General features: G+C 39.1%; 1 protein-coding gene across 7 annotated transcripts in view; it reads right to left on the bottom strand.

Annotated features, from left to right (window-relative positions):
- Positions 1-2,478: 2,478 nt before the first annotated feature.
- The window catches only part of Znf800 (zinc finger protein 800), a 44,057-nt gene continuing 20,241 nt past the window's right edge, over positions 2,479-26,294 (bottom strand). For 6 of the 7 annotated variants that reach the window (XM_035450844.1, XM_035450848.1, XM_035450846.1 and 3 more), the window contains one exon: positions 2,479-2,653. In XM_035450844.1, the coding sequence (XP_035306735.1) occupies positions 2,479-2,653 (175 nt within the window). Of the gene's footprint in view, positions 2,654-24,505; positions 26,237-26,294 lie in introns of those variants that run through there. The other variant, XM_027391323.2, reaches the window with a different exon arrangement.

Genomic DNA, 26,294 nt, shown 5'->3' with positions numbered 1-26,294 from the left:
CATCCACACACAGTCTCTTCCTTCATACATTCTAGTGTGGGGAGAAGGAAATAAAACAGAATAAACAAATAAATAAGAGTACAAACACAGAGTGGGGACAGGAAACGATTGGGAGGTCATGACTACTTTCAATGTGGTGCTCCCTGCAGGCCTCTCTCCAACCTTTGTACCCATCTTAGAGGACACACTGTGATGGAGGAGAGGGTGGCCATGAAGGACAGCTTAGACACAGTAGCATTTACTAACCCCCTGAGGTACGGAAAAGATCTCGCTTGGCCTGTTGGTGGAACTGGGATGGCCACACACAGTAAACAATAAGAGAAGAGTATAGATGATGTTGGAGAAATAAAAAAAAAAAAAAAGGATCAGATGGTGCAAGGCTTTGTGAGCCATGGTAAGGAGTTTCAATTTTATTCTATAGCCAACAATTTATTTGATTTAATGGATGAGAAAGCTCACTACCACCAGGTTATCAAAAATGTACTAAAGTAGGCCAAGCGTAGTGGCTGAGAGACCATGCAGGCCTAGTACTGAATCTGGAAGGAGGCAGATTAAAGACAATTTTGAGTCAGGCATGATTGTGCACACCTATAATTCCAGGCCTTAGGAAGCAGAAGCGGGGAGATCACCACAAATTCAAAGCTAACCTGCTCTACATAGTGAGTTCCAGACAACCAGAACTATATAAAGAGATCCTTTCTCCAAAAAAATAAAAAGGCATATTTGAGTAATCAAACTGATTGATTGGATGGTCTGATTTTGTAAGGAACTAGTCATAAGCAGAGGAGGCCTTCTGGTTTCTGACTACAAAACTGGCTGAAATGCAAGTGCCATTTATTGCAGTTGAACAACTGGCTAGGAGGAGGGGAAATGATGGTAACAGAAGAGAGAAAGAGGAGAACCTAAAGTTATTCAAAAGGCAAGAGAACTAGAACCATAGCCCTGAGAGAAGGGGCTGGCCTTCAAGCTTTCTTCACAGTCATTAAATGGAACGCCACCTCCATGCACTTCCTGCTGGAAGATGAGGACGTCTGTATACAACTCTTGTTTTTCAGAGGAATGGGGAGCAAAGGGGACACTCTGGGGATAAAAAGAGTAGGCCAAGATGTGTGGGTCTGAGACGACCATAGGAAAAACACCAATTTAAGATTTGCAATATTGTGTTGAAAGTAGAACAGGTAGGTTGGGTTTTGTGATTTTCTTAAAGGAAATGGTCAGTTATTCCAGTCAGGCCAGTGCAAGACAGGGAGTACATACAGCCAGGGTTGGATTACTTTTTGCCAGTAAAATAACATGGAAGAAACTGAAGTTTGAGAGTGCTGAGAGCATTGCATTTCAAGGCATGATTATAATGACTGTGGAATCTGGGCTAGTCAAGGAAATATATCCAAGACATAGCCTGCTCAACAGTAGAAAAATGAGGTCAATTAACAAAGAACTCAGGATAGGAAGATGGTGACTGGAGAATGGAATGTCTGGAGTGTCAGTTCAGGTCCTAGCAGCAGACACCAAGACAAAAGTCACTGTGCAGCAGTTGTGTTGAGGGGACACCTGAGAACGGCTAAAGAAAAAGGAGAGAAAAGAACCTTCATGCCATAGGCAGGTCTGACTCACCTGTGAAAGGCAAGAGCAAGAGGGGCTACAGACTGAAGCCAGCAGTCCTAAGAAAGTTTCAGCCAAGACTTGAGGAGCTCCCACAGCAAAACAGTTCATTGAGGGATCATGTTTGTCACATGGCTGTGACCAGTCACTGGTAATAGCCCAGGAGAAGCACGACCTCGATGTAAAATAAACCCAGGGACAGAGTCCCTGGAAAAATAGGGGGGCGGCGGGGGTGGGGGTGCTTAGCCAACAAGTCTTCCGGGAGCAGCTTTGAGAGGTGCGTTCCTGTGATCATCAAGGGACAATATTCTAGAGAGGGTGCAGTTTCTAAAGAGGACAAGCTATGTCCTTGGGAACAAGGACTGATTCCAAAGAAAGGAAGGGTAATCAGTCACAGAGAGGAGAAAGCATAATGTCAGAGCTCAATTATTGTTGTGCATGATACAACTCTACGTTTGTTAGTCAGTCACCCCAGAGCCGACAAGAATTTGGACAACAGGAATCTTCTGGCAGATGGGAGTGGGAAGTGGCGCTTGATGAGGCCTCAAGGTGAAGGAAAACGAAGGTGGCTTCGAAGAACTGATCATGACAAGCGTCTGTGTGGGAACGGGGAGTCGCTACAAGAGACACGGAAAAAGGAACTGTGTGCGGAGAGATTTTCAAAGCAGCCAGGGTTCCACAGGCGGCCTGAGGACACTCGTGGCACGGAGCAGAGAGTGGGGTGGCCCGGCGTCCTCCCGAGGGGCGGGCAGGGCAGGAGGGCGGCGGCCGAGGACGCGGCGGCGTCGGCAGAGACGACCCGGGCAGCCGGACGGACAGCCGAGGGGCGGGCGGGGCGCGCGGGCCGCGGGGCGCGCGGGCGCGGCGCGCGCGGCGTCACGGGGCGGCGCGGCGGCGGGCGGCGGACTTGCCGAGGGCGCGCGCCGGGTGCTGGCGCTCCCTGGCGGCGCCGCGGAGCTTGGCGCGGCAGCTGGAGGCGGCCTGGCGCGTGGTGACGGCGCCCGCGGGCGGACGCAAGATGGCGGCGCTGCGGGGCGACGGCTTCGCCAGGCTTCGGCCCCCACGGGCGCGGCGGAGGACCCCAAGGAGGAAAGACAAAGACACGCCGGTTAGCAACGAGCGAGCGAGCGGGCGAGCGGAACCGCGCGCGGCCCGGGCGCCTCAGCGCCGCGTCCCCCGCACCCACCGGGTGAAGCTGCGTGCAGGAGCCGGGCAGCCCGCGACAGGCAGGGCTGCAGTCACCAAACCCCGGCGTGAGCTTTACCCAGAAACTGTTTTTAAAATGTTTCCTTCAAGAGCAGCTATGAATGTAAATAAAACTTCAGTATCTGTGCAATATCCGTAATAGGAAATGGGGAAGGGGCAGGAAGGAAAGTTGGAAAATTTTCATATCCGACAATAAGGTATTACAACCTTATAGTGCGAACTCACTTGCTAATAAAATAATACTGTGAGATACTCCCTAACAGTACGGGAAAGCAGTCAATGAAAAAAAATATCAATTTCATCGGCATTTGTAGAGTGTGAGCGTATGTCCTTGTGTGTTCAGACAACACAAATTTATAAAATGTTAGAGAAAAACCATGTGCTGTTATCTTCAGGTAGTAAGCTGCAGATAGTTTTTATTTTGATTTTATTTATGACTTCCAAAATTATACACTAAGTATATGTCACTATTAAAATAAAAATGTAATGGTTTTTAAATTTTATTCTGCTTATGAATTTATGAAGTTATACAAGGTAGCAAAGTGGTAAGCATAAAGAGATTTAAAGAATGTGTTCACTAGGTCACTTACCTTCCCTCTAAGCTCTGTACTAATCACAGTATAGAGTAGTTTATCCCCTAAACTTTCAACAGTTAATCAAAACCACCATCATTTCCAAATTTATACCATATTTTATTCTAGTCATTTCTACTTGAGAAAAAAAGTTTTCTGTGCTTTTGATTAGTTAATTTCTACTTGTAATTTCTTTAGACTTCGAAACATGGTATGTCAAAAAAAACAGAAAAACCTGCCATGCTTTTGGAACAAACATTTTAGATAATACCAATGTTTCAGTTTCAGTAATGTTCCCTGTATCTGAAAGTGTTCAACCTAAGAAAAAGTAAAGTATTACATGAACTATTGGCTAACTATTGGTCTTTCAGGGAATCTGGCTAAATTATTCCAGGGAACTACAAAAGGGATAATAATATAGATGTGTGCCAGGGCTTTGTTATTAGGTAGAAGATTCATTGTAACATAAGCTTCAAAACTATTTTAAGCTAAAACAACTTCGGGGCTGTCAGATGGATTTTATTCGGTGATAATATCATCAAAGGTTAGGTGTTTATGGGACTGTGCTCTGGCTCTGTTGCTGATGACATAACCATACCACCTCCAAGATTCCTTCCCTCTGAAGGGTTTGTATAGAACTATCATACCCAAAGACACAGCTTTAGGGAAAATATATATAATAAAATAAAATTTACAAAGAGAACAAACCTAAGAAGCCAAACATTTGTGTTAACTATCTTCCTGAATAAAATGAAGGCTGTAAGATCCTTTTTTAAAAAGAAAGCATTGCTATTAAAAAAAAAATCTAACCATTGCCAAATGATTTAAAATTAGTTGTTTTTTAATTTTTAAAAATTATTTATTTTGTGTATGTATTCCAGGGCATGTGGAGATCTAAAAACAACTGGCAGGAGTTGGCTCTCTGCTGCCACCACTGGGTTCCAAAATTTGAAGTCCAGTTACCAGGCTTACTAGCAAGCACATTTATCCACTGAGCTATCTCACAAGCCCTGATTTCAATTTAATTTAACATTTTGGAATGTGTATTATGTCTTAGGGGCTTTGCTCAGACAATAATAGCAGATAGATAGATAGATAGATAGATAGATAGATAGATAGATAGATAGATAGATTCTATTTCTGTAAAGAATTATTTAGAAAATTAGTTTCCCATTATTAACATGAGTCAGACCCCAAGGCTAACCTGAACCCCTAAATTGCTCTGCAGACCTGCCAGGGTTTTCTTCTCATATTCTTCAGATGAACAATTTCATTTCCTGTCATTCATTCCTTTGCTCACATTCATAAAAGCACCCCACTGTCTCCGTACTAGATGAATCAATAGTTGTTACCCTTTGAGGGGAGCCAAAGACCAAGCCAAGGCTCTGCCTAAAAATGTCATCCTCCAGAAGCTTGCACACAACCGCACTAGAAACTGACTTCCTGAACACAAACAGGAGAACAAACGGCTGCTTCCCTCACATTGCTACTTTCATAAGAGTGGAAAATCGATGCTTCCTGGGTGGTGAGGGTGCGGGAGGGGAGTCCTGTAATTTAAAAGGTTTTAACTGCTCAGTAGTAAGTCTTGATGAGATCTAATTCACTAGTTAAATCTGTGATCTGACCTGTATCACAGCAAAATGTCCTTCATCTTTATATCAATTGAACCATTCCCTCTGAGGCAACAAGTACTAAAAACCTTGACTCAGCAAGGTATGCAAAGCCCAAACACAGAATTTCATACAGTGTTCTTGGAAGGTTAAGTAAGCCTGTATAATGGGACAACCAAATTCCTCCAAGATTCAGGTTAGAATCAACACACATTATATCCTCTCCCATCAAGTTCAAATAAATGCCTAGCTAAGTCAGAAAATTTCTATGTGGTACAGAGAAAATGTATTCTGTTCCTTTTTCTTGGCAAGAACTCTTGGAAAGACAGTAGCTTCTGCTGATATGATAAGTAGTGAGATACATTAGTATGTTCCAGGCCTTTGCTCACCAAACCAGAAAGCCATGGTGTCTGGCACTGCAGGTGCAGCATCTGACCGACCCCTCTGAGTCTATGACTTTTTCCCTTCCATGGGAATATTTACTTAAGCGGAACTAGAGAAAATAGTATTTGAGGATGCTGACAGTCTTCCGACTTTCTGAAACGAACTTATTTGATGACACTAAAACAGACATGGAAACAAAATGTATGCACTAAGAGACATCAATTTTCATTCCATCCCATGCTAAAGAAAAACAGCACTGCTGCCTGCTTTTTCCAAGGTATCTGAAAAACATACATCAGTTTTCTCTTATGGACCATTATTTGGGAAAATTTGAGCAAAAATATTTTTATTCTTATTCCCTTAAAAAGTTTCCCAGCTGTGTGCTCTTCTTGTCACTTAACTTATTAAAGGGATGGGGAGTTTCCTCCTACTATTTTTTTTTTTAGACATATTAAGCAGAGTAGGAAGACTGAAGGAGAAGAGAAATAGAGTTAATGGCTGACCGCCACAGGCAGTCGCCATAGAGAGAAGAGAAACAGAAGCAGACAGAGAAGAGGAGAAGAGTAGAGAGTGTAGAGAGTAAATGGGCAGGTGTCTGTCCTTTAAAGGGGTCCTTTGCATCTGCGTACAGACTTAGTTCCCCTGGAACCTTGGGCTGTCCAGGGTACTGCCTGTTCCGCCAGGTAACAGGGGCAGGCCAGCATAATGCCTGAACCTTTCAATCCTCCAACATCTTTCCAGGTCTAAGAGACGCCAGGGAGTTCCATACACCCTGGACTGCGATGAAACAACCAGCTACCCCAGGATGTGGCAGCACCCCAACCTTCTCAGGTCCCCCAAAGATGGTCAACACCCCCCACGTCAGCAGGAAGCAGTCTTGAGAATTCAACACCCTTATTCCTTATTCTGCCATGTCCAACACTCACCCTACTATTTAAGTTCTCATTTCCTGTCTCCCTCCTGCCCCCTCACATAGAAAGTTCTCTGATTACTGTAGTCTGACATGATCCATCTCTCTTCTGGTCTCTAGCTGTTCCTTAATTCTTGCTCTGAGACAATTAGCACAATAATGTGTATTTTCACAACCACTAGGGCAGTCTATATTGATTTCTCTACCATTTCCCATTCTATTTTGTTTCTCTTAAAACAAAATAAAACAAAACAAACAAAAAAAAAAAAAAAAAACAAAGGAACAAGTCCTTCTCCCAGATGGGTGGAGAATAACTCTAACAGCATCTACAGTTGACAGGGTGACTGGCTGGCTCAACTGAATCATCTTTTCTGTAGTCACATTCACACACAAAGTTTTGACTTGCCTATAGTGACCACCAGATCAGCAATGTCATTGTTGCCTGCTGAATTAACCAGCATTCTATGTCTACTCCCAGATTTCCAGCCATTACCCCCGCCCAACACTATGGCCCACTCCCTACTCTAAGACACTGCCTCCATTTTAAAAATAATTATCTACTATGTAAGAGAGAAATGAAGTGGAGCTTGAAATGAAAATGAAATGGTTAGATGGAAGAAGTCACAACTAACATCCACTCAAACAAAACACAACATCAAATATATTACGAAGCCAAGCCGTAATATTAAGATCACATCCCAACAAATTAATATTACAGATGGAAGAAACATGGGGAATATAGTGTTTGGGTACAAGAAACTAAAATTCGAAAGTAATAACTATCTTAAATACAAAATAGTTGTAAAATAATTCAGAGTGAAGTGATATTACCCTAATTAGTTCAGAGAGCCAACATTGAGGACAAACTAAGGAAGCAAATGAAAAGCAAGAATTGGAAGAATGAAAACTATTCAAAATTGTTCAACTGGTACTCCTGCGCCCCTTTGTACAAGCTGGGAAACTTTGTCAGCCCTACCTGCCCCAACCCCACCCATGCTGAGAAAACTCTGATCAAAGGAAGGCACCCAAGTACCTGCACAGGGACCCAGCTTTTGTCCATACTTGGGCACAGTCCCAGCTCCTGGCCTGGTCTAATGAGAAGACACCAAAAATTGAAACTGTCTGGTCTGAGTAGTAATTGTGTTCCTAAGAGAAAGATGTCACACTAAGCTGACTCAATGCTTATCAAGAAACTAAGCTTACACCAAAGGAGAAACAAATACAAACCCAGCCTCAAACCTTTTGATCTACAATAGTGTCTGTCCTGCAAGGTGTGCTAAGTGCAATGGCGGCACAAAGTTTATGGGGGTAGCCACCAATATCTGATTTGATGTAAGGCCCAGTCCATGAGATGGAACCCAGACCAAACACTGCTTGTGTGATCAGGAACCTGAGAGTAGATGGCCCAGGATAACATTAAATACTTCTGTACTAAAACAAAACAAAAACATGTGTAATAAAATGACTCATAATGACATTCTACTATACTCAGCCATCATCAGAGAGCTTCCTCCTGCAGCAGATGGCAGCAAATACAGAGACTTCACAGCCAGATATCATGCAGAGAATGAGAGACCTTGGAGCACTCAGCCCTAAATGAGATGTTGCTATCAAATCGCTCCCCTCAAGACTCAGAGATCCCTACAGAAGAAGGGTTTGGGACAGCATAAGAGCCAGAGGAGTTGGAGGACACCAAGGCAACAAGGCCCCCTTCATCAACAGGATCAATGCACAAATGAGCTCACAGAGACCGAGGCAGCATGCACAGGATGTGCATAGCTTGGACTGCACCAGACGGGCTCCTAGAGCTAAAAGGAGAAGTGGGCACATACCCCCATCCATAACCCAGAAGCTATCTTCAATTCTTAAGGGTAGGCTGCATGCCCAGCAGTAGACAGCCAACAGCCAACAAATTCTCAATGCCATGTCAGAGCTTTGTCTTTTTTACCTTTTTTATTTTTACTTTTCTTTCTCTCTTTTTTTTCTCTGCAGGTCTTCTGCACATGTTATGGCTTCCAGTTTCATGTTTTTTATGGGAATGAGTATGCAAATGATGAGTCCCTGTGTCTGAATCTATTTCTTGTGCCTTTTCTTGAGCTCTTCTCCTTCTATTTCTTCTGGCCTATTCCAATGTGTTTGTTTTTATTTTACCTTATTATATCTTGTCTTATCATTATCCCTTAGAAGCCTGCTGGTTTTCCAGTGAGAGACAGAAAGGGGGTGGATCTGGATGGGAGAGGAGTTGGGAAGAACTGGCAGGAGCTGAGAGAGGAGAAACCATAATCATCAGGATGTATGGAAAAAATGTTTTCAATAAAAGAAAAATTCAAAACGAAACTGATTATCATTTTCTTTCCCAAATTTGCCTACTGAAGGAAAATGTACTATGACTATTAGATGCCACTGTACCTGATACTTCCTAGTGTAAACTAAAGAACGGGCACTGTGACATTCACACTCCAGTATTTGTGAGGCAACTTCTTTAGGTGATCTAGAAAACAGTGGCTCTTAGAGACTGAACGTTGATATCCAGCACCCATGAAAACAGAATGATCCCTGGAACTCACTAGCCAGCCAGCCCGGTCAATGATGAACTCCGGGAGTTCATTCAGGGAGAAGCCCTCTCAAACAATAAAGTGCAAAGCAATTTGGAAAAACAGCCAGTGTCAACCTCCAGCCTCCACACACACACATCCATATGCCTACAACCACACAAATACACACCTATCCCATCCACACACACAGCTTGATAGCTATGGCAGTGATGCTTCTCACTGGCCCTAAGATTGACTATTTGCACATTATCATACAGACTTTTACATAAGTCTTAAGCAAATTTCCCAAAAAATTCCTACTATTTCCTTCTTAGTTTTTTGTTATTTTGTTTTGTACTGGGGACTGAACCAAGAGCTTCACTTTATTAAGCAAGTGCTCTACCACTAAGCTACATCCCCAGCCTTCTGCCATTTTCCCCCTTTATTGAACAGAAAAGTAAATATTCTGATTTCTGGTTTAGTAACTAGCAGTAATAGCTAAATATATAAATATATATAAATTTCTCTAAATATAATTTTTAACATTAGCATGATTCATTATAAAATAAATCAATAACCACGACTTCTTTCACTCTAAAAAAAAATGTGAACAGTACATTATATTAAACAGAAGATGACTCGGTATGATATACTGAAAACAATTCACTTGGGTTAGCAAAATCCAGTTCCCTAAAAGTTATATAAAGTGCAAAGTTCATGGCCAAAAAATAAAAATACCTGGATTCTACATTTCAAATACACTTTTGAACATGCCTTTAAAAAAAGGTGCCAAAACTGTGAATGATATGGTGCCATTTGCATTAGGATAATATATACATGTGTATGGTTGCATATGCATAAAATAGCTCTTAAAAGCCCACCACACTGGTAACCACCTGCCTCTGGGGAAGGAAAACAAAGAGCATGGATGTGGTAGAGAGACTTATCTTCCACGGCACCCATTCTGCAATGTGCTTTCTCAGATATGCATGCCATTACCTAACAAACAACCCTTATGAGACAGCTTCTTTCTGCTCTTTAGCTACACATGACCTAGAAAACCAATTTTCTCCATCTGAAGATGATGTTACACTAAGCCTCTACATTTCTCTACATTTCAACAGAATTATAGCTCAACAAGTGTACATGAGATGCTAACTGGCAAAAGAAAACCATAAGCCTTACTTTGCAGCAGCTTACATCATGTAATGATTTACACGTCTGCCTGCAGTTTCCATGAAGGCTGTAGAAACACAGGAGTAATCAAGAGTCTGGAGGAAAATTCAGGTTTGCAAACTTGACAGTGTTTCCCTTTTCTATTCTGTACCAAGTAAAATTGTGGTTAAATGCACATCCACACTACTGCCTCCAACACACATCCCAAAAAATGAATAAATATTAGATGGACATACAAAGAATTGTTTTATGATCATTAAAAAATAGATCCTAAAATAGGAAAATACTGAAACTCACCCTTTTATTTTCATACCCCAAGCATCTCCTAAAACAATTTATAATCTTCTTAAACAGAAGGCAATAGCAGAAGAGAGAGCAAACGTAGAAGTATAAAGCTATTACTAAGAATAACAGAATAGGAAGAAGGCACTATAAAGAGACCAAAACGCAACTGCTTCCTTTCAAGGCAAGGAAAATGGGAACAGGTCCAGTGGTTCATTCATTTATAACTACTGCTTTAAACTGATGGATAGATAATCTTGCCCTCCAAGGGCTAGATTTGATTCACAAGGACAACAAAATTTACATAAATGCAGTATCACACAGAGTAAAAGTAAAAATAGAAAGGCAGATGTTGGAAGGTCAATGGAGGAATAAGTCTCTGTAGGCTAGAACCATCAGGAACAGAGTTACGGAAGACAGGCTTTGAAGTCTGCACAATCAGCAAAAGGATGGTGACACATTGGACAAAATGGAGACAGGAATCTCTTCCAATATGATGGCGGTGATGTAAACCTGTAGTTATGATGATTCAGCTTATCATGGCTTGCTTCTAAACAGTAAGTTCATTAAGAACGTTCAAGATTATGTTTTCAAATTTTCTTTAGAGAATAATGGCATGCTAGTAAGAGACCCCACCTGACTAGGGGCTGAAGAAAGGGCTCAGTGGCTAAAAGCACTTGCTGCTCTTCGGGTCCCAGTGCTGCACACATTGAGCAGCTCACAACTACCTGTAACCCCAGCTCAAGGCGATTCAACACCCATCATCCAGCCTCTGCAGGTACATACATGTATGTGCACATATAAGCGCATACACATAAATACAAATAACCTTACTTAAAGAAACTGAGTAGGCTCAATTACAAGATCAGCATGCACCTAGATCCAACTCTGTAGTAGGGCAGAACCCTGGGCATGTCCTTACACAAAATGTTTGGCAACCTTTCCCAGTGTTTTCTTGCAGGTACCTCATATTATTTCCTGGCATAACCATCATACTCAGAAATCAACTCCACCCAAAAGCACAAAACCAGGAAATGAAGAGGTGCCAGTTTTCCATTAAAATTATGCACTGTGCCTGCTGAATGAAATAAACTCTGGGTTTTACTACATAAAAAAAGTCATCTAAATTAAAATAAAACAACAACAACAACAAACCCTTGTATCTTTGTAATCTACTGATCTTAAAAAGGTAAAGAAAGGAACAATGTATAAACAAGTATGGACATGTTGGTGGTGCTCACTGTTAGAGGGACAAAGAGTGGGGGTGCTATTATTATTACATGCTGATAATCCTTGCAAGAAATTTCCAAAACTTTCCAAATGAAACTTCTCTCTAGAAATGTTGGCATATAGGCAAGAAAGAACAACATTATAAAGATGCCATGAGACAAGTGAGGCCTTCAAGTCAGAAAATATACTCTAAACTTGGACTCTATGGGGTTTTTTTTGTTATATTTTAAACACCTAAGTGTACTATTATTACATTTATAATCACCTTCTAGTGCTTTGCTGGAGTATGGGTTGACATAGGCGATCCTACTTAGAGAGACAGAATCAGTGTCCACAAAATTAAATATTTAAAACCGTAATAAAAGGTTATAGTTATAACACAGTTCAGTGCTACAGCAGTCTGCTTTGTGTTGTATTATGGGGATACCAGGCCTTTATGTTTTTTTTAAAGATTTTATTTATTTATTTATTTATTTATTTATATTATGTATACAACATTCTGCTTCCATGTATGTCTGTACATCAGAAGAGGGCACCAGATCTCATAACGGATGGTTGTGAGCCACCATGTGGTTGCTGGGAATTGAACTCAGGACCTCTGGAAGAGCAGCCAGTGCTCTGAACCTCTGAGCCATCTCTCCAGCCCCAGCCTTTATGCTTTAGTGATTAACTCAAAGTTAAAACATAAGAGAAACAAAACCATTTTCAAGGCGTTAGGACATAAAATTATAAGCTCCAACCCCATTTTTTTATAGATCATGTAGCTTTACTGTCTTCTTTTAATTCGTGTCTGTTAATATTCTATTGTTGAGTTTAAGTTTTGGTCACAACTCATCCATAAAACTTACTCTACTGAAATTTCATGGACACACAGTCTTCTGAGAATTCTTCCCTTTAAAATCAGATTTTTCAAGTCAGTCCCCAAAAGTGGATAGCTCAAAAGATATGCTGGCTTACACTTATCTGTATTAAATAAGTAGAGTTCATGACAAGGAGTTGCTGACTTCTGAAAAGCCACCCATAGTACCTTCCTGAGGATCTTGGTCTAGAGTAAACAAGCTCCTTCATGTATCGGGACAAAAATATCACCTGAACTCTTGTATTGTTCAGATCCAATATCAAGGCAAGTTTTATTGCTAGGTTCTTCCTTCAGAATGAAGGAAAGAACAGTGAAGTCCAGAGGAAAGCACGTGACAATACATGACCTACATTCTAACATCAAAGAATTCACCAGCCCAAAACATGCAGCTCTGAGAAACAAAACTAGCATATTTCAATCACTTGTCATCCTTTAATAACATCTTTTCTCCTTATACTCTGGCTATGGATACAATTAGTTACTCATATAGGTTATACCCTACTTTAAAGTACGTATGTATGATGTGTGTGATATATGAACATGAGTGTGTAGACATGCAGTGACCAGAGGAAAATGTTTCTGTCCATCTTACTGCCTTGAGATAGGGTGTCTCCCTGAACCAGAAGCCTGCAATTTCAGCAAGGGTGGCTGGCAGCTACTGGAATCAATATAGCTATCTTCACCTCACAACACTAGGGTTACAGGTATATCCAGCTACTCCTGGCTTTTTCTGCATGGGTGGTTGGGATTTAAATTTAGGTTCCTATGCCCTGCCTCTACTTTATGCTGCCTGAGTTGAAACACGGGTCATTCCAGTCAGGTTAGAGCATAGAGAAATGTCCATGGAAAACACCTACAGTTCAAAACTATGGGATTCAATAACAACAACAAAATTCCAAGAACACTAACATTGTTTTAGTTAAAAAGTAAAATATTTCTCTTTAAAGGGGTAGTATTTTAAAGTATCTGAGATTTACCTCAAAAGCCCTTTGAGTATCAATTAACTCACATTCCTCATGCTACTATAATTTATGTACCGCTTCTGAGGTAATATCAAATACACTGTTACATAAGGAGAGGCAGACACAGAGATAACTAGCTCTTGTCAGACACCAACTTTCAAGTGAACTAAGGAATAGAAACATAGAAGCTACATGGTATCCTAGTTACCAAATAAATCAAAGAATGCAAGAGGAAGCAGATACATTGACTCTATTCTTCTATCTGGTAATCTCTTCAAACCCGGTGGCTTCCAGATCTACATCAACACTCATGGGTCCTAAATAACTGCCCTGGAATTCAGACCACTAATCTGAATGTTCTGGAGAAGAAACTCAAACTCAACATATCAAAAGTTAATTCATTCTTTCTCCTCTTCCTGAATTCCCTACCTTGAAGAATTCTGCCCAACCAGAATGCCTGAATCATCAGGGTTCATTTCTTATCTCCATTGTCCAGAAAATTCCACTCCTGAAATTGTGTTGGCAGTCTTATCTCTATTCTCATTGCCATTGCCTACATTTTTGCCACTTACATAAAACTGGTTCATAGTTAATTTTCCCACCACATACCTCTTTTTCCTCCACATTTGTCTCCTCAGCACTACAGATGACCCAACTTAAAACCCTTCAATAGCTACTCCTAATCTTGAAAATATGATTCAAAGTCTTACTGGTCTGTAACATCTGAACTGGACCACTGTCTAGTCTCGGATTCCTTCACTTAATCTAACTGTAGTTTATAGTCTCTTAATCTAAAGCTTACAATCCAGGAATTTTTTGTGCCTACCTCTTTCAAAACTCAAGGATGAATTTAGGAATTGAAAGTGACTTCCTCAATCCCAATGTGTCTTAAGATTACACCTGTCCCTCCAGTGCACTCCTCTTTCACAACACCTGAAAGGACTGATTGCAAACCTTTGTATCCCTAGCAATGGAGTCCACCACACAGAAAGCTGAGCTCAAGATGTCTACAGAAGGAATGATACAAAACAGCAAAAGCTGTAGAATACATGTTCCCTGAAATTCTTTGGCTTTTGATAGCTGAACAACCACCACAGGGTGGGGGATGTTAAGCATGGCACGGTGACACACACCAGCACGTGAAAGACTGAGGCAGGAGGATTTGAGTTCAAGTCCTGCCTACGCTACATAGTGTGTTCCACACCAGTCTAAGCTATATAATAAGATCCTGTCTAAAAATCAAAACAAATGTAATTCATGTATTACTATAATACTAACTTCACTGTTGATATTTTAAGTTTTCTCTCATCTTCTACTCATTAAAGTTTAAACAAAGTTTTAATCTCTAAAAGGGAAATAAATTCCAAACTTCAGACACAACTTGTCTGACAAGTAATAAACTCTTTCATTAGCGTGATCCAAAGTGTGCCTCAGGAATCTGGGCTAATTAGACCCAGCAAACACCTGTATGACTACATGCCTAGGACACTACCTGTGCATCAGTAGCAGGTAAACAGCTTTCTGCACCACCCTACAACCCCCACAACACTGTAGTCGTAGTGGTAAAATTCTTGTCATCTATCATAGCCACAAACAAGACTAGTTTTCTGTTTTGCTTCCAGTCTTTTGATGTGTTCAGTATAGAGGTAGACATAGTTTTATAGTCTTTAAATAACTAAATTATCTTTGCTGATAAGAATTTAAAAGAACCCACACAGGCAGTAGTGGTACACACCTCTAATCCCAGCACTCACTTGGAGGCAGAGGCAGGTAAATCTGTGAGTTCAAGTCAGCCTGGTCTACAGAGTGAGTTCCAGGACAGCCAGGCTACACAGAGAAACCCAGTTATGAAAAACAAAACAACAAACAAACAAAAAAGGAATTTAAAAGAACCCAATTTTCCTGGAGCTGATGACAGGAAACTGAAAGGATCTGGGCCTATGATTAATGACAGTAAGTTTACAACATTTTTTTTGTTTTGTTTTTATTTTTCAAGACAGGGTTTCTCTATGTGGCTCTGGTTGTCCTGGAACTCACCCTGTAGACCAGGCTGCCCTAGAACTCAAGAGAACCATCTGCCTCTGCCTCAATGAGTGTTGGGATTAAAGGCATGTACTACCACCACCCGGCTACAATATTTTTACAACACACAACAGGCATACTGATCCAAAAATCCAAAGTCAGAAACTTTTTGAGTGCCAATGACAACACACGTAGAAAATTCCAAACCTGACCTCATATCACAAACAAAATGCAACCACATAAAAAGTAATAAGTAAATATCTTCAGGCTCTATGTATATTGTCTATAAAACCCAAATAAACTTCACTTTTGATGTTAGATCCCATTCTTAAGGTATCCTATTGTTTAATAAGCAAACATCCAAAATCCAAAAGCATCCCAAATCTGAGATACTTCAAGTCTCAAGCATTTGAGACTGACATAACTTGTACATGGCGTGAGCTGCCACCACCAGAAACTTATGGTATATAGACAAGTAGAAAGCCCAGGTATCTATTGTTTCTAGTTTCAGTTTTTCATAAGCAATTCAAGTCCATATCCTGATTAACCAACCACCACTAACATAACTCAAGAAACTGGATTTACAGAATTCCTTTAAATATCAAACTCCTCTTGTACTTTGAAAGTACCATATATATTCACAGTATTGCAGGCATATTCTATAGCGTAAGATAAGGCAAATGGTGACATGTGTCTTTATATAAACTCCTTTACATGAGATGAATAACTCCCCTCTACAGAAAAGCTGAGGTCAACCAAGAAGGATGCTTGTCTCTAAAGCAGCTGTTCTCAAACCCCTTTGGGACCAAAGGACCCTTTCACAGGAGTCACCGAAGACCATTGGAAAACAGAGATATTACATTACAATGCACAACAGTAGCAAATTGGTTATGAAGCAGCAATAAAAATAATTTTATGGGTGGGGAATCACTACAACATAAGAATTGTATTAAAAAGTTGTAGGATTAAAAAGGTGGAGAATCACTCCTCTAAAAAGATCTATTCACACTGACTATTTGTTGGAAAAAATATACATATTCTAAATCACAAGGTACCACTAGCACAAATGTGTATGAATTTTTTTTAACAACATGGTTAAGAATCACCAAAGAGTGAAATATTGGTCATACTACTCAATCCAAAATATGAAAAAGCAATTTTACAGACTATCATTGAAGCCATGTAATCCAAGTATACAAAATGTGTTTAGAATCTAAATTAAGTCATATATAAAAATACAAATGAGCAATGCTTCTCTCAATAATAAAGAAATGGTCATGGGATATTTGTGGAGTAATTTTAGAGATCACTAAACTGACAGTCTCCATCCAAAACCCATTTCCTGCACAAATACCACTTAGTGTATACACTACAAGATGTGAAGCAGATGTGGTGCTGGGCACCTAAGACACAGAAATAAACACAGCCCCTTAAATGGCTTTTCAGTGTGGTTAGGGAGACGCCGCCACATAGAGCACCGCAGTGACTGATTCAGAGATGGGATCCATACACTGAAGGACATCTACTACTGCTGCTGCCTTGAAGACAGGGGAGGCAAGTCCTCAAAGAAGATGGGAAGGTAATACAAAGGACACTCCAAACAAGAGGCTACCGAGTAAGCACAAAATGGTCCCTTAGAATGGTTTTATCACCTTAGTCTTTATGCCAGTGCAAGTATGAAACAGCAGTGACCCAAATCAAGAAAGGTCAGCACTTGGAAGAGTCGAGCAGGTGAAGAGAAGAAGGAAGTTTGCAGGTGGGAAGAAGACGGTTTTAAAGGGAAGATAATTCAAAATGTATATGATGTTAAGAAATATGATATGAAAAACTCCTTTAGAATGCGCAGCTCAAATGAAAGATATGAAAAAAGTCTACAAACTTCTTGAGAATAACAAAACAGTATTTTTTTTTTCAATTCTTAAGATGCTTGGCTCAAAGTAGTCACTGGAGTGTTCCTAAAAGAGAGTGTACTTATAAGAGAATAAAGGAAGATTTACAGAGATCTCTCGGTGGTTAGGAGCACTTGTTGCTCTTCCAGAGGACCCAGTTTTGATTCCCAGATAACAACCATCTGTAATTCCAGTTTCAAGGAATTCAACACCCTCTTCTGGCCTCTACAGATAGGCATACACATGGTACAGAGACATACTTACAGAAAAAAAAATATACATTTTATAAAAATAAATAAATCTTAAAAAAGAATTTTAAGCAGATAAAAGGCCGCATATATTTAACCAATGAAGCGAATACATGCATTCATTCACACTAATTTATTCTGTATGTTCCAAGTTTCACCTACTCATAATGATCCTGGAGGAACAAACAAGGCTTGTAAAGGAAGTGTACCTTTGAAAGGTCACCATTCCATTCTTTTGTTTTTAAGCCTTAGAACTAGCTGCTGTCACCAGAAATAACAAAATAAAGGGATTATCTCCTAAAATGCTAAATAAATAGAAAGCACACACTGAGTGCCCTGTCTGAGTGCTTTGAACTCAAGGAGTACAGAATTCCTATACAGACAAATATTCCAAGCCCCGATTTCAAAGCCACCTATCCCAAAAAAGTATCTGGAGAAAATGCACAGGAAGAATATCTAATAACCTGCTACCTGTCTGAGTTTCCTCAGAAATGCAAATTACCTGAATGAGACAAGAGTAACTCTATAGCTGCCTTAACTGAATCCTGATCCTATGGTTAGGAAAAGGCCACACTTCCATCCCTGCATTGTAGTGTGGGGCAATGTAAGTACTGACTCCCGTCTCTGGGGGGGAATAAATGTAAAAGACAAAAGGAAGCTCATTATTATTGGAAGATAGTTTCTAATATTATTGTTTTATAGACAAAAAATTTGAAGTTGATAAGTAGCTTGCCCAAACTACAAAGCTGTAAATAATCGAGCCAACACTTTTTTTGAAAAAGTTTTTTTTGAAAACTCCATGCTTTAACAATGGCATTATTTTCTTCACCAAAAGAGCAGAATAGTGCCAGGTACATCATGGACACTATATAGTATCTTTTGTGAAAAGAATGACTAAGAATAGAAAGCAACTATCACAATAAGTCAAATTCCAAAAACACAAACAGAAAAGCAAGAACAATGCCTTAAATATTTAGGGCTAACTAAACTGCAAGCTCAAACTGTACGCTGTAACAAAGTGTCTGGCAAATAGTAACAACTTGTTACAGAATGACCTAATTGCTGCTATAGGAAACACAAGGGCTCTTTTTCTATTAAACTATCGGGATTTCTGTGACTCTACAAAGCCAAAGATAGAAATGCATAAGACACCTTAGAAGGAACTGCAAGCATTTCCATCTCCCGTATTTTCTTAGTATGGAAAGGACTATTAATATAACATTCAAGAACATGGGCTGCCTTTAATGTTTTCATGTATATTAGAGCCCTTACTATATTCTAGCATTATCCTTTAAATACTCTCATCAAAAGATTCCTTCTGTTGGGCTCAGGACTATGTTTTATGCTACTGACTTTCCTAAAATGATCACATGGCAGGACCAGCAAGAAAAGAAAAAAAAAAAACTGTCCAAAGACCACTACACTATAGACTAGCTAGCAATTTATGAAGAAACCTAATATGACAGAGAAATTTGCTCAAATATATCTAATTCAACCAATCACTTCCCCTTGAGAGCCTGACAAACTACATGAAGAAGGAAAGCAGGTAAGGTACAGAAAAGACAGGAAGCAGAACTAATGGGGCAGCTACAACTATACTAAGAAGACAGAGTGAGATATCTTTTCTAAGTGACTCTTAGAAGGGTTACAAGAAGAGAAGCAATACTTCTTGTAACACCCAATCACTAGAGTTGCATGATTTCCAACCCCCACCCCCACCCCAGTTTTCGTATCCCCTACAGAATGGAAATCTAGTGATGCCAATTTGACTGGATTTGCACAAGGGCTAGCCACTCCTTCTCCCCTACGTTCCCCATATAACTTTGAGAAAAACCTCCTCCCCTTACCAGATACAAGCCAAACAAAATTATGCGCTTGCAACCAAAAAAGGAATGAAAGATCCTGACAGCTTTTTAAACGAGTGCAATCACACAAGCGCTTTAGTCACTAGACTAGCTGGTGGTAGCTGGTGATCCTAGCCTTCTGAGTCCCACATCTATTTTGCAGCATCTGTGGTTTAGAAACTATGTCACTGGTCACCAGTTACCTAGTCCAGAGAAAAGCTCAAAAAGAATGCTAAGCCTTAAAAATGAACAACTTGGGGCTGAGGAAATAGGTAAAGTGCCTACCGTGCAAGCATAGGACCTGAATTCAGATCCCCAGCACCATAAAAATTTAGGCATGGCAACTCTAGTGCAGGGGAGGGGGAGGCATTTAGGAAAACAGGTGGAATTCCCCTAAGCTTACTTCAGTCAAACGAAGCAATACAAGCCAGATTCAGTGACAGACTGTCTCAAAACATAAAAGTAGGAAGAAATAATGGAAGAAAACTGATGTCAGCCTCTTGCCTGCATATGTACAAGTACACGTATACACACACACACACACACACACACACACACACACACCAGCAGGCACACAGGTGCACACACAAAAAAATTAATAATTCTTCTTTATAAATTCTATACTTCACTATTAACAAGAGCTCCAGATCAATTGATCAATTACAAGAAACAAAACTCTCCTTTAAAAGCTCCTTGCTTTTAAATCTCAACACGTAAATGCATGTGTTAAGATTTTGTGGTAGTGAACTGGTTTTCTTAGAATCACATTGAATCAACGTTGATTAGTCAAGGTAGTCAAACACGGAAATGAGAAATGGAAACTATCAAGATATCTTGCGGAAAAGTGAGGTCCACTGGTCTATCTCACACCCAGAATCCTGTCCACACCAAGGATAATGCTCAGATATTCTCAACTTGATGCCCACAGATGCCCATTGGGCAGCACACCATGGAACTCAATATATCTAATAAGCTATGAAAACTATGAAACAACTCTCATACAGAAACTATTTCCCTAACTACCTCTATTGAACAAATTAGGGGAAGCACGCTCCCCTAACCACCACGCCCCCACCCTGTAATCAAATTACCTGTCCACATTGTGCCTGGTGCTTCACTTCTTTTTCTCTTAGGGGTATCTCTTCCTTCCTTATTACCATTCGAAATCAAAGCTAGCAGTCACAACGAGCACATACTTTGAGTTCAGGGCTGCTAAGGCACCTTAACTACTGAACAAGAATCTCAACTATTTCTTAAAAACATTTGCAGAGCTGAGAATGTCTGACTAAACAACACAGTTCTATTTCTCAGAGCTAATTTACTTTCAGTACATTCCCAGATAGAAGATATCAAAGACCCAAATTATAATGAAAACTAAATGCACTTAAAGTTCATTCTTACATCATAATATCTCATCTGAATATAACATCATTAGATGTTCTGAAGGCATTGCTGGACTATATGGAGCACCAAAGGCAGAAGGCTGGTTATTATTGCTCAAGCACCCAGAAGAGGGTTTTTTGTTTTTTGAGAGGTAGCTAATTTAACCGTATCAATCTATACTTAAACATTATTTCATTTGCCATAAATATGGCTCAGATATTAGACACGAGTTTTGTATAACAGAATTGGTAGTGCCAGCATCTGAGTACCAGAATCACCATGAAGGGCAAGGGCCTGTAATCTCAGCACTCAGGAGGCTGAGGGGGATAATCCTGAACCCGAATCCATCTAACTATACAGCAAGTTATCAGGCCAGCCCAAGGTACACAGTGAGACGCTATCTCAAAAAAGAAAGGGCCAAAAAGGCAGTCCAGTGGCAGAGCACTTATGTAACATTAGTAAGGCCCTGGACTCAATCCTCAGCATGACTACACAAATAACAAAAGCAGTCACATTTCTTTAGTTTAAGAGCAAAGATTTACCCAAGTTCACAGAGTTGCAAATTGGAACAACTGAAACCCCAAGGTCAAAAACAAGATCAAGAATGGTCAGGTTTGTGAGTAAACTCTTTCAGCAGGTAATTTCAACAGCAGGACCTTAGCTGAAAATTGGAGTGTTGCCATTAATGACTGCCACTCGGTGGACCTGTTTATCTCTTCATAACGCATTCACCAGACATTCACAACTCAGATAGTGTGCCCCTGAAAAATCTATTCTTTCCATAAGTGAATGACTTCTTTCAAACAGCACTACGTATCTATAAGGCTTGTTTTACTTTTTAAAAACTACTAACATCTGATTATTAAGCACAAAAGCAACATATCTGTTGCGTAACCAAGTTCTCTTCCAATACACAAGTCTCCATCAAAATTTAATTTAGTAGTAATGAGATTGTGCCATTCAAGTCTTTTCTAGAAATAACATCTAACATTTATGGTAACATGCCTGGCACTATTCTCAGAATTTTGCATGTAGTTTTCATCTTTTCCTCTGAAAAACCCATTAATACACCATTCCTATTTTATAGGTGACATAGCTAAGGCGGAGAAGATTAGAAGAAGAGATTTGCAAAGGTCACAAGGGAAATAATTTGTGGATCCAAAATTTTACCAACTAGTCTAGCTCCAGCTCACTACTATAAGCTGCCAATAAGACAACTATGCAGTGAATCACTTTGCATTTGACAAAATGTACAAATGTTAAGACTGTGCCAACTAAGGGTGCACACTTTGTTTCCTAGTAGCTATGTGAAAGAAACATGTTGTTGAACTTTTCCAAGCTTCAGTTTTCTTTCTGTAAAATGGGAATAATGAAGAAACTGGTCTTACTTCATAGTTCTATCATCAGGGTTTAGAGACATTACACATGGAAAGTGTTAGCAGAGTAGGTGGTATACAAGTACTCCATAAATATTACTAGCTATCACTAAGACTTATCTTCATTTTCAATACTACTCTTCTTAAAGGTAGTATTTTCTAAAGCAAACCTCACCAATATTAAAATAATAAAAGGAGAGCTAGAACCAGACATGGTAACACACACCTGAACCCCCAGCACTGGGAAGGCTAAGATAGAAGGGTTGTGACTGTGAGGCCAGCATGAGCTACAAGGCAAAACCCAAGAATGTGTTAGGTATTGTAGGAACTTACACTCCATCAGTTCCTTGACACCAAAAATATACAATCAAATCAATTGACTACAGAATAGACACAAATACCAAAAACTCTGTCTTTGGGCTTTTTTTCCTAACTAGATGCACCTATGTTTTTAAGTTTTCCTTTGCTTCTGAAGGTGTGGTATCAAAAATAGGCAACGAAGCCTGGAAATACTCTTCCAATTCAGTGTGAAACACTTAAGATTCACAAGAAAATGAACTGCATGCTTATTTTTACCTCCCGGCATGGTTCAGCTGTCTGGGACTAATGATCTCTTTTAATCAAACAGAAGGGGAAAGGCAAGGTAGGAGCTAGAAACTCAGAAGAAAGAGATAAAGATGCAAATGAGAGAGAGGACAGGTGAATTAGGAAGGGAAAATACTGGTCAGTAAGTTTAAGGAAACATTTTTACTGTGCATTTTACCATGTACCTAGTGCCTCGCAAACCAATTACTTGGCTGCTTCTAAGACTGTCTATCCTTAGATATTTAGCTCATAAAACCAGAGTATAAAGAAATGCACAGAGCACAGGAGGGCCTTTGTCTAAGAGCAGAGCCAACATTATACTATGTATCCTACAGCTTGGCCCTGGATCAACTCTCCAGCTAAATCATAATCCTCACAGACTACTGATTCCATTAGAGAAGTAACTTCTACAACTCCAAAATAAGGATCTAAAATATTCCTGTGGGCCACTGCAGGAAACCTAGGAACCTAACTTCCAAATCATAATGACATTTCTACGTCGTTTTCAGCAGCCATGCTATTTGAAGATCTTTTGCCATGTCACACAGGACATGATACTGTGCCTGTTTCCATACATATCTGCTGTATGCCTACAGGATAACTCCTTGTTCTTATAACATGCAGTCACAGCAAACCACACAGCTCTCCACTGCTGCATCCATAGATTCAAAGCATAGTATTAGAATTTATTGCCTACAAAACAATATAATAATTTCTTTAAACAATGTGAAAGTACTTTTCACCAGTAAAGCAGCCTGTGCAAAGCCTTGCAAAATCTCAGTTCATACAAACAAAACTGCTAAAAATAGACCATTTGTTTTTCCAGGGGGTTCTTCTTAAAGACGGAACAAATCCACCTGTGTATTCGCTGTCAGGTGTGTGATGAACACTTGCCTATTGTCAGCCAGACCTGATCCAGTTCTCACCTGCACTATCAGATCTAAACAAGTTCAAGTATAAACTGTATCTGTTACTGTCTCTGCTCTTGCCCACCCTCAGGAGAGGTGTCTTTAGGAAGGAATATAAACTCTTGAGAAAAATTCTTTTAAAATTTCATATCGAGAGACATATTTCTTTTTTCCTAAAATCTTCACAAAAGATGGATAAAATCCATTATTTTCAATTTTACAATAGGAATCAAGTATTATCTAAAGCAGTCATTTAAAATTCCCTGCCTGTTTCCTGATTGCTGGGTTACAGACATACACCATCATACCTGGCTTAGAAATAACTCTTGATCAAATAGCAGCTTAAGTGGATATAATTTTATAACCAGAGTCAGGTCTAAATATGTGTGACCAGTTTTGGATGGCTACTAACTCACTTCCCAGTACACTAACAAAGTCATATGAACATTTATTTGTTCATATAGCCTATGTGCAGAAAAGCTTTGGGCAAAATAAGTCCAAAAGGTGGATACACAGGTGAGAAAGAAACAGGAAAAACAAATACTTTCAGATACCCTTATGTATTCTAAACTGGTCCCAGTCGACTATGACACAATGCCCCCACCAAGGTGCTCCCATCTAGACAAGTTCTGACACAGCACTGTTTTGACCAGTGGCCAAGAAAAAAATCTGTGCAAGACACATGCATTTTCTTCTAATAAGGTCCTGTTCTGTGGCACAAGAATTATTAAGGGGGAAACATACTGAGAATAGCCCTGTGAGGGTAGTAAGTAAAGAATTTCCAGTATTGTCTTCCCTGCTCAAGCATAAAGCTGTTCTGTCTTTCTTTCCTACAATAATTAACAAGTAAAGCAGACTGGCAAAGGTCAACAGAGAATGCATTGTGTGTAGGAATGCACACACACACAAAAATAACACCTTGCAAATGTCAAAAACACAGGTTTAATAATGTGCAGCTAATGAAGACGTTCATAAATTAAATGCCACCTACTACACATTTGGTCCCTAAATATATTATGCCATTAGTCATTAAAGTTAGACCTCTAAGTACAAACTTTCCATCTGTGGAAAAGTTACCTTTTTAAATTAAAGAGAAATCATTACTTCTTAAAAATAAAACTATCGGGATATAATTCAAGTGTAGCTTCTCATAGTCACTGAGTAATTGTGATAATAAAACGTTAAGTTTCAACCAATGTACCTGTTTTGAAGCACATTTAGCTGAAATAAATTTTAGTCTGGTTTATTTTCATCACATATAGTACATTTTTCCAACAAAAACATGTACATTCAATATAGAACATTTCCAGCAACAATTACAGTCTTTCTAATTTCCTTTCACAGTATATTTTAGTGCAAAGCACTGAGAAGGGTAAATGTATTTCTAACTATAGAAGCATTTTATTATGACCTTCTAGATCTTGACATTTAAAAATTTATACAAAAAGTATACAGATGGACAGGGTCCATTCTAAGTACAGCTTTGGACCTACATAAAAACATGGTATATTTTCTGCAGTACCTTTTAAAATAATTTGACACAAATTACTAAAAAATAAAATATTCCCTAAAAGTACAAAATATTGATACACAAAAACCTGTCCAAAATTTCATAAAGATAGATGTATTTCTTTTTTTTTCCTAAAATCGTGATTACAAAAGATGGACAAGAATTCATTATTTTCAATTTTACAGTAGGAATCAAATATTATTTAAAGTGGTCATTTAAAATTTTTCCTTGGGAGAAAAAAATTAGGATGGACACCCCTATCTTCCTTTTTCAGCAACATTTAAAGAAATAAACTAGAAACATAAGGTTGCATATGGATTGTCTGCATCTATAAGATATTAGTAAACTATTTATTACCTTCATATAAACATTAGTAAATGTGTGCTCTTTAAAAAAATAGGAACTGAGAAATAAGATCGCATCTATCATTAAAGTGCTTTATATAAAATTTAAAGAAAAATAGGGGAATGTTTAATCTTCATAAAAATTCTGATGTTTACAAATGATAAATGTAATAATGATCTATGCATAAAATGAACTGGAGCTTTCTTTGTAGTAAATATTTTAGAATAAAACTTTCAAACATTTAAGTGCTAAAGAAAACGCAAACAGAAATGGATGCAAAATAATTATAAATATTCAGTAGGCTACTAAATATTCATAATATATTGATAGTAATTTGTCTTTTGATCCTAACATACTTTCTACAAAAATCATATTTACCTATACAATCTAGATAAAATTTTGCATGTAAAGTAAAATAATAAACTTAAACCACTAAGAATACAAAGTTCTACCAATTAAAACTATTATTTTCTTCAGGTTGTTGATCATTTTAATCAACAAATTATTTGGAAAGCAAAATTCCCAACATTTGTGTAGAAACTGTAGACCATATGTACAAGGTCTATGAAGACACTATATAATATCACAGCTACTCAAAAGTGTGGGATGGGCATTGCCTTAGAAACTGGTTAGATGGTTACTGTTTTAGTCAGAAATCAGCAGTTATAGTTGAAAGTTTATGAAAACGTTCTTTTTTTTTTCCTCATAGTACCATGTGAAGACGTTTAGTGGTTCTAACAACTTAAAGTCTTTCCACAAAAATGAACTCCAAACCTTTTCGTACATCACTTGAGGTTATCTGAGGAGAAATGGGGATAAATGAACACTTTTGAGTTTACCAATAAAACCTTGGCCTT

The sequence above is a fragment of the Cricetulus griseus genome, assembly GCF_003668045.3.
Source record: "Cricetulus griseus strain 17A/GY chromosome 1 unlocalized genomic scaffold, alternate assembly CriGri-PICRH-1.0 chr1_0, whole genome shotgun sequence".
NCBI classification, from domain to species: Eukaryota; Metazoa; Chordata; class Mammalia; order Rodentia; family Cricetidae; genus Cricetulus; species Cricetulus griseus.
This window is presented reverse-complemented; position numbering and strand designations above follow the sequence as displayed.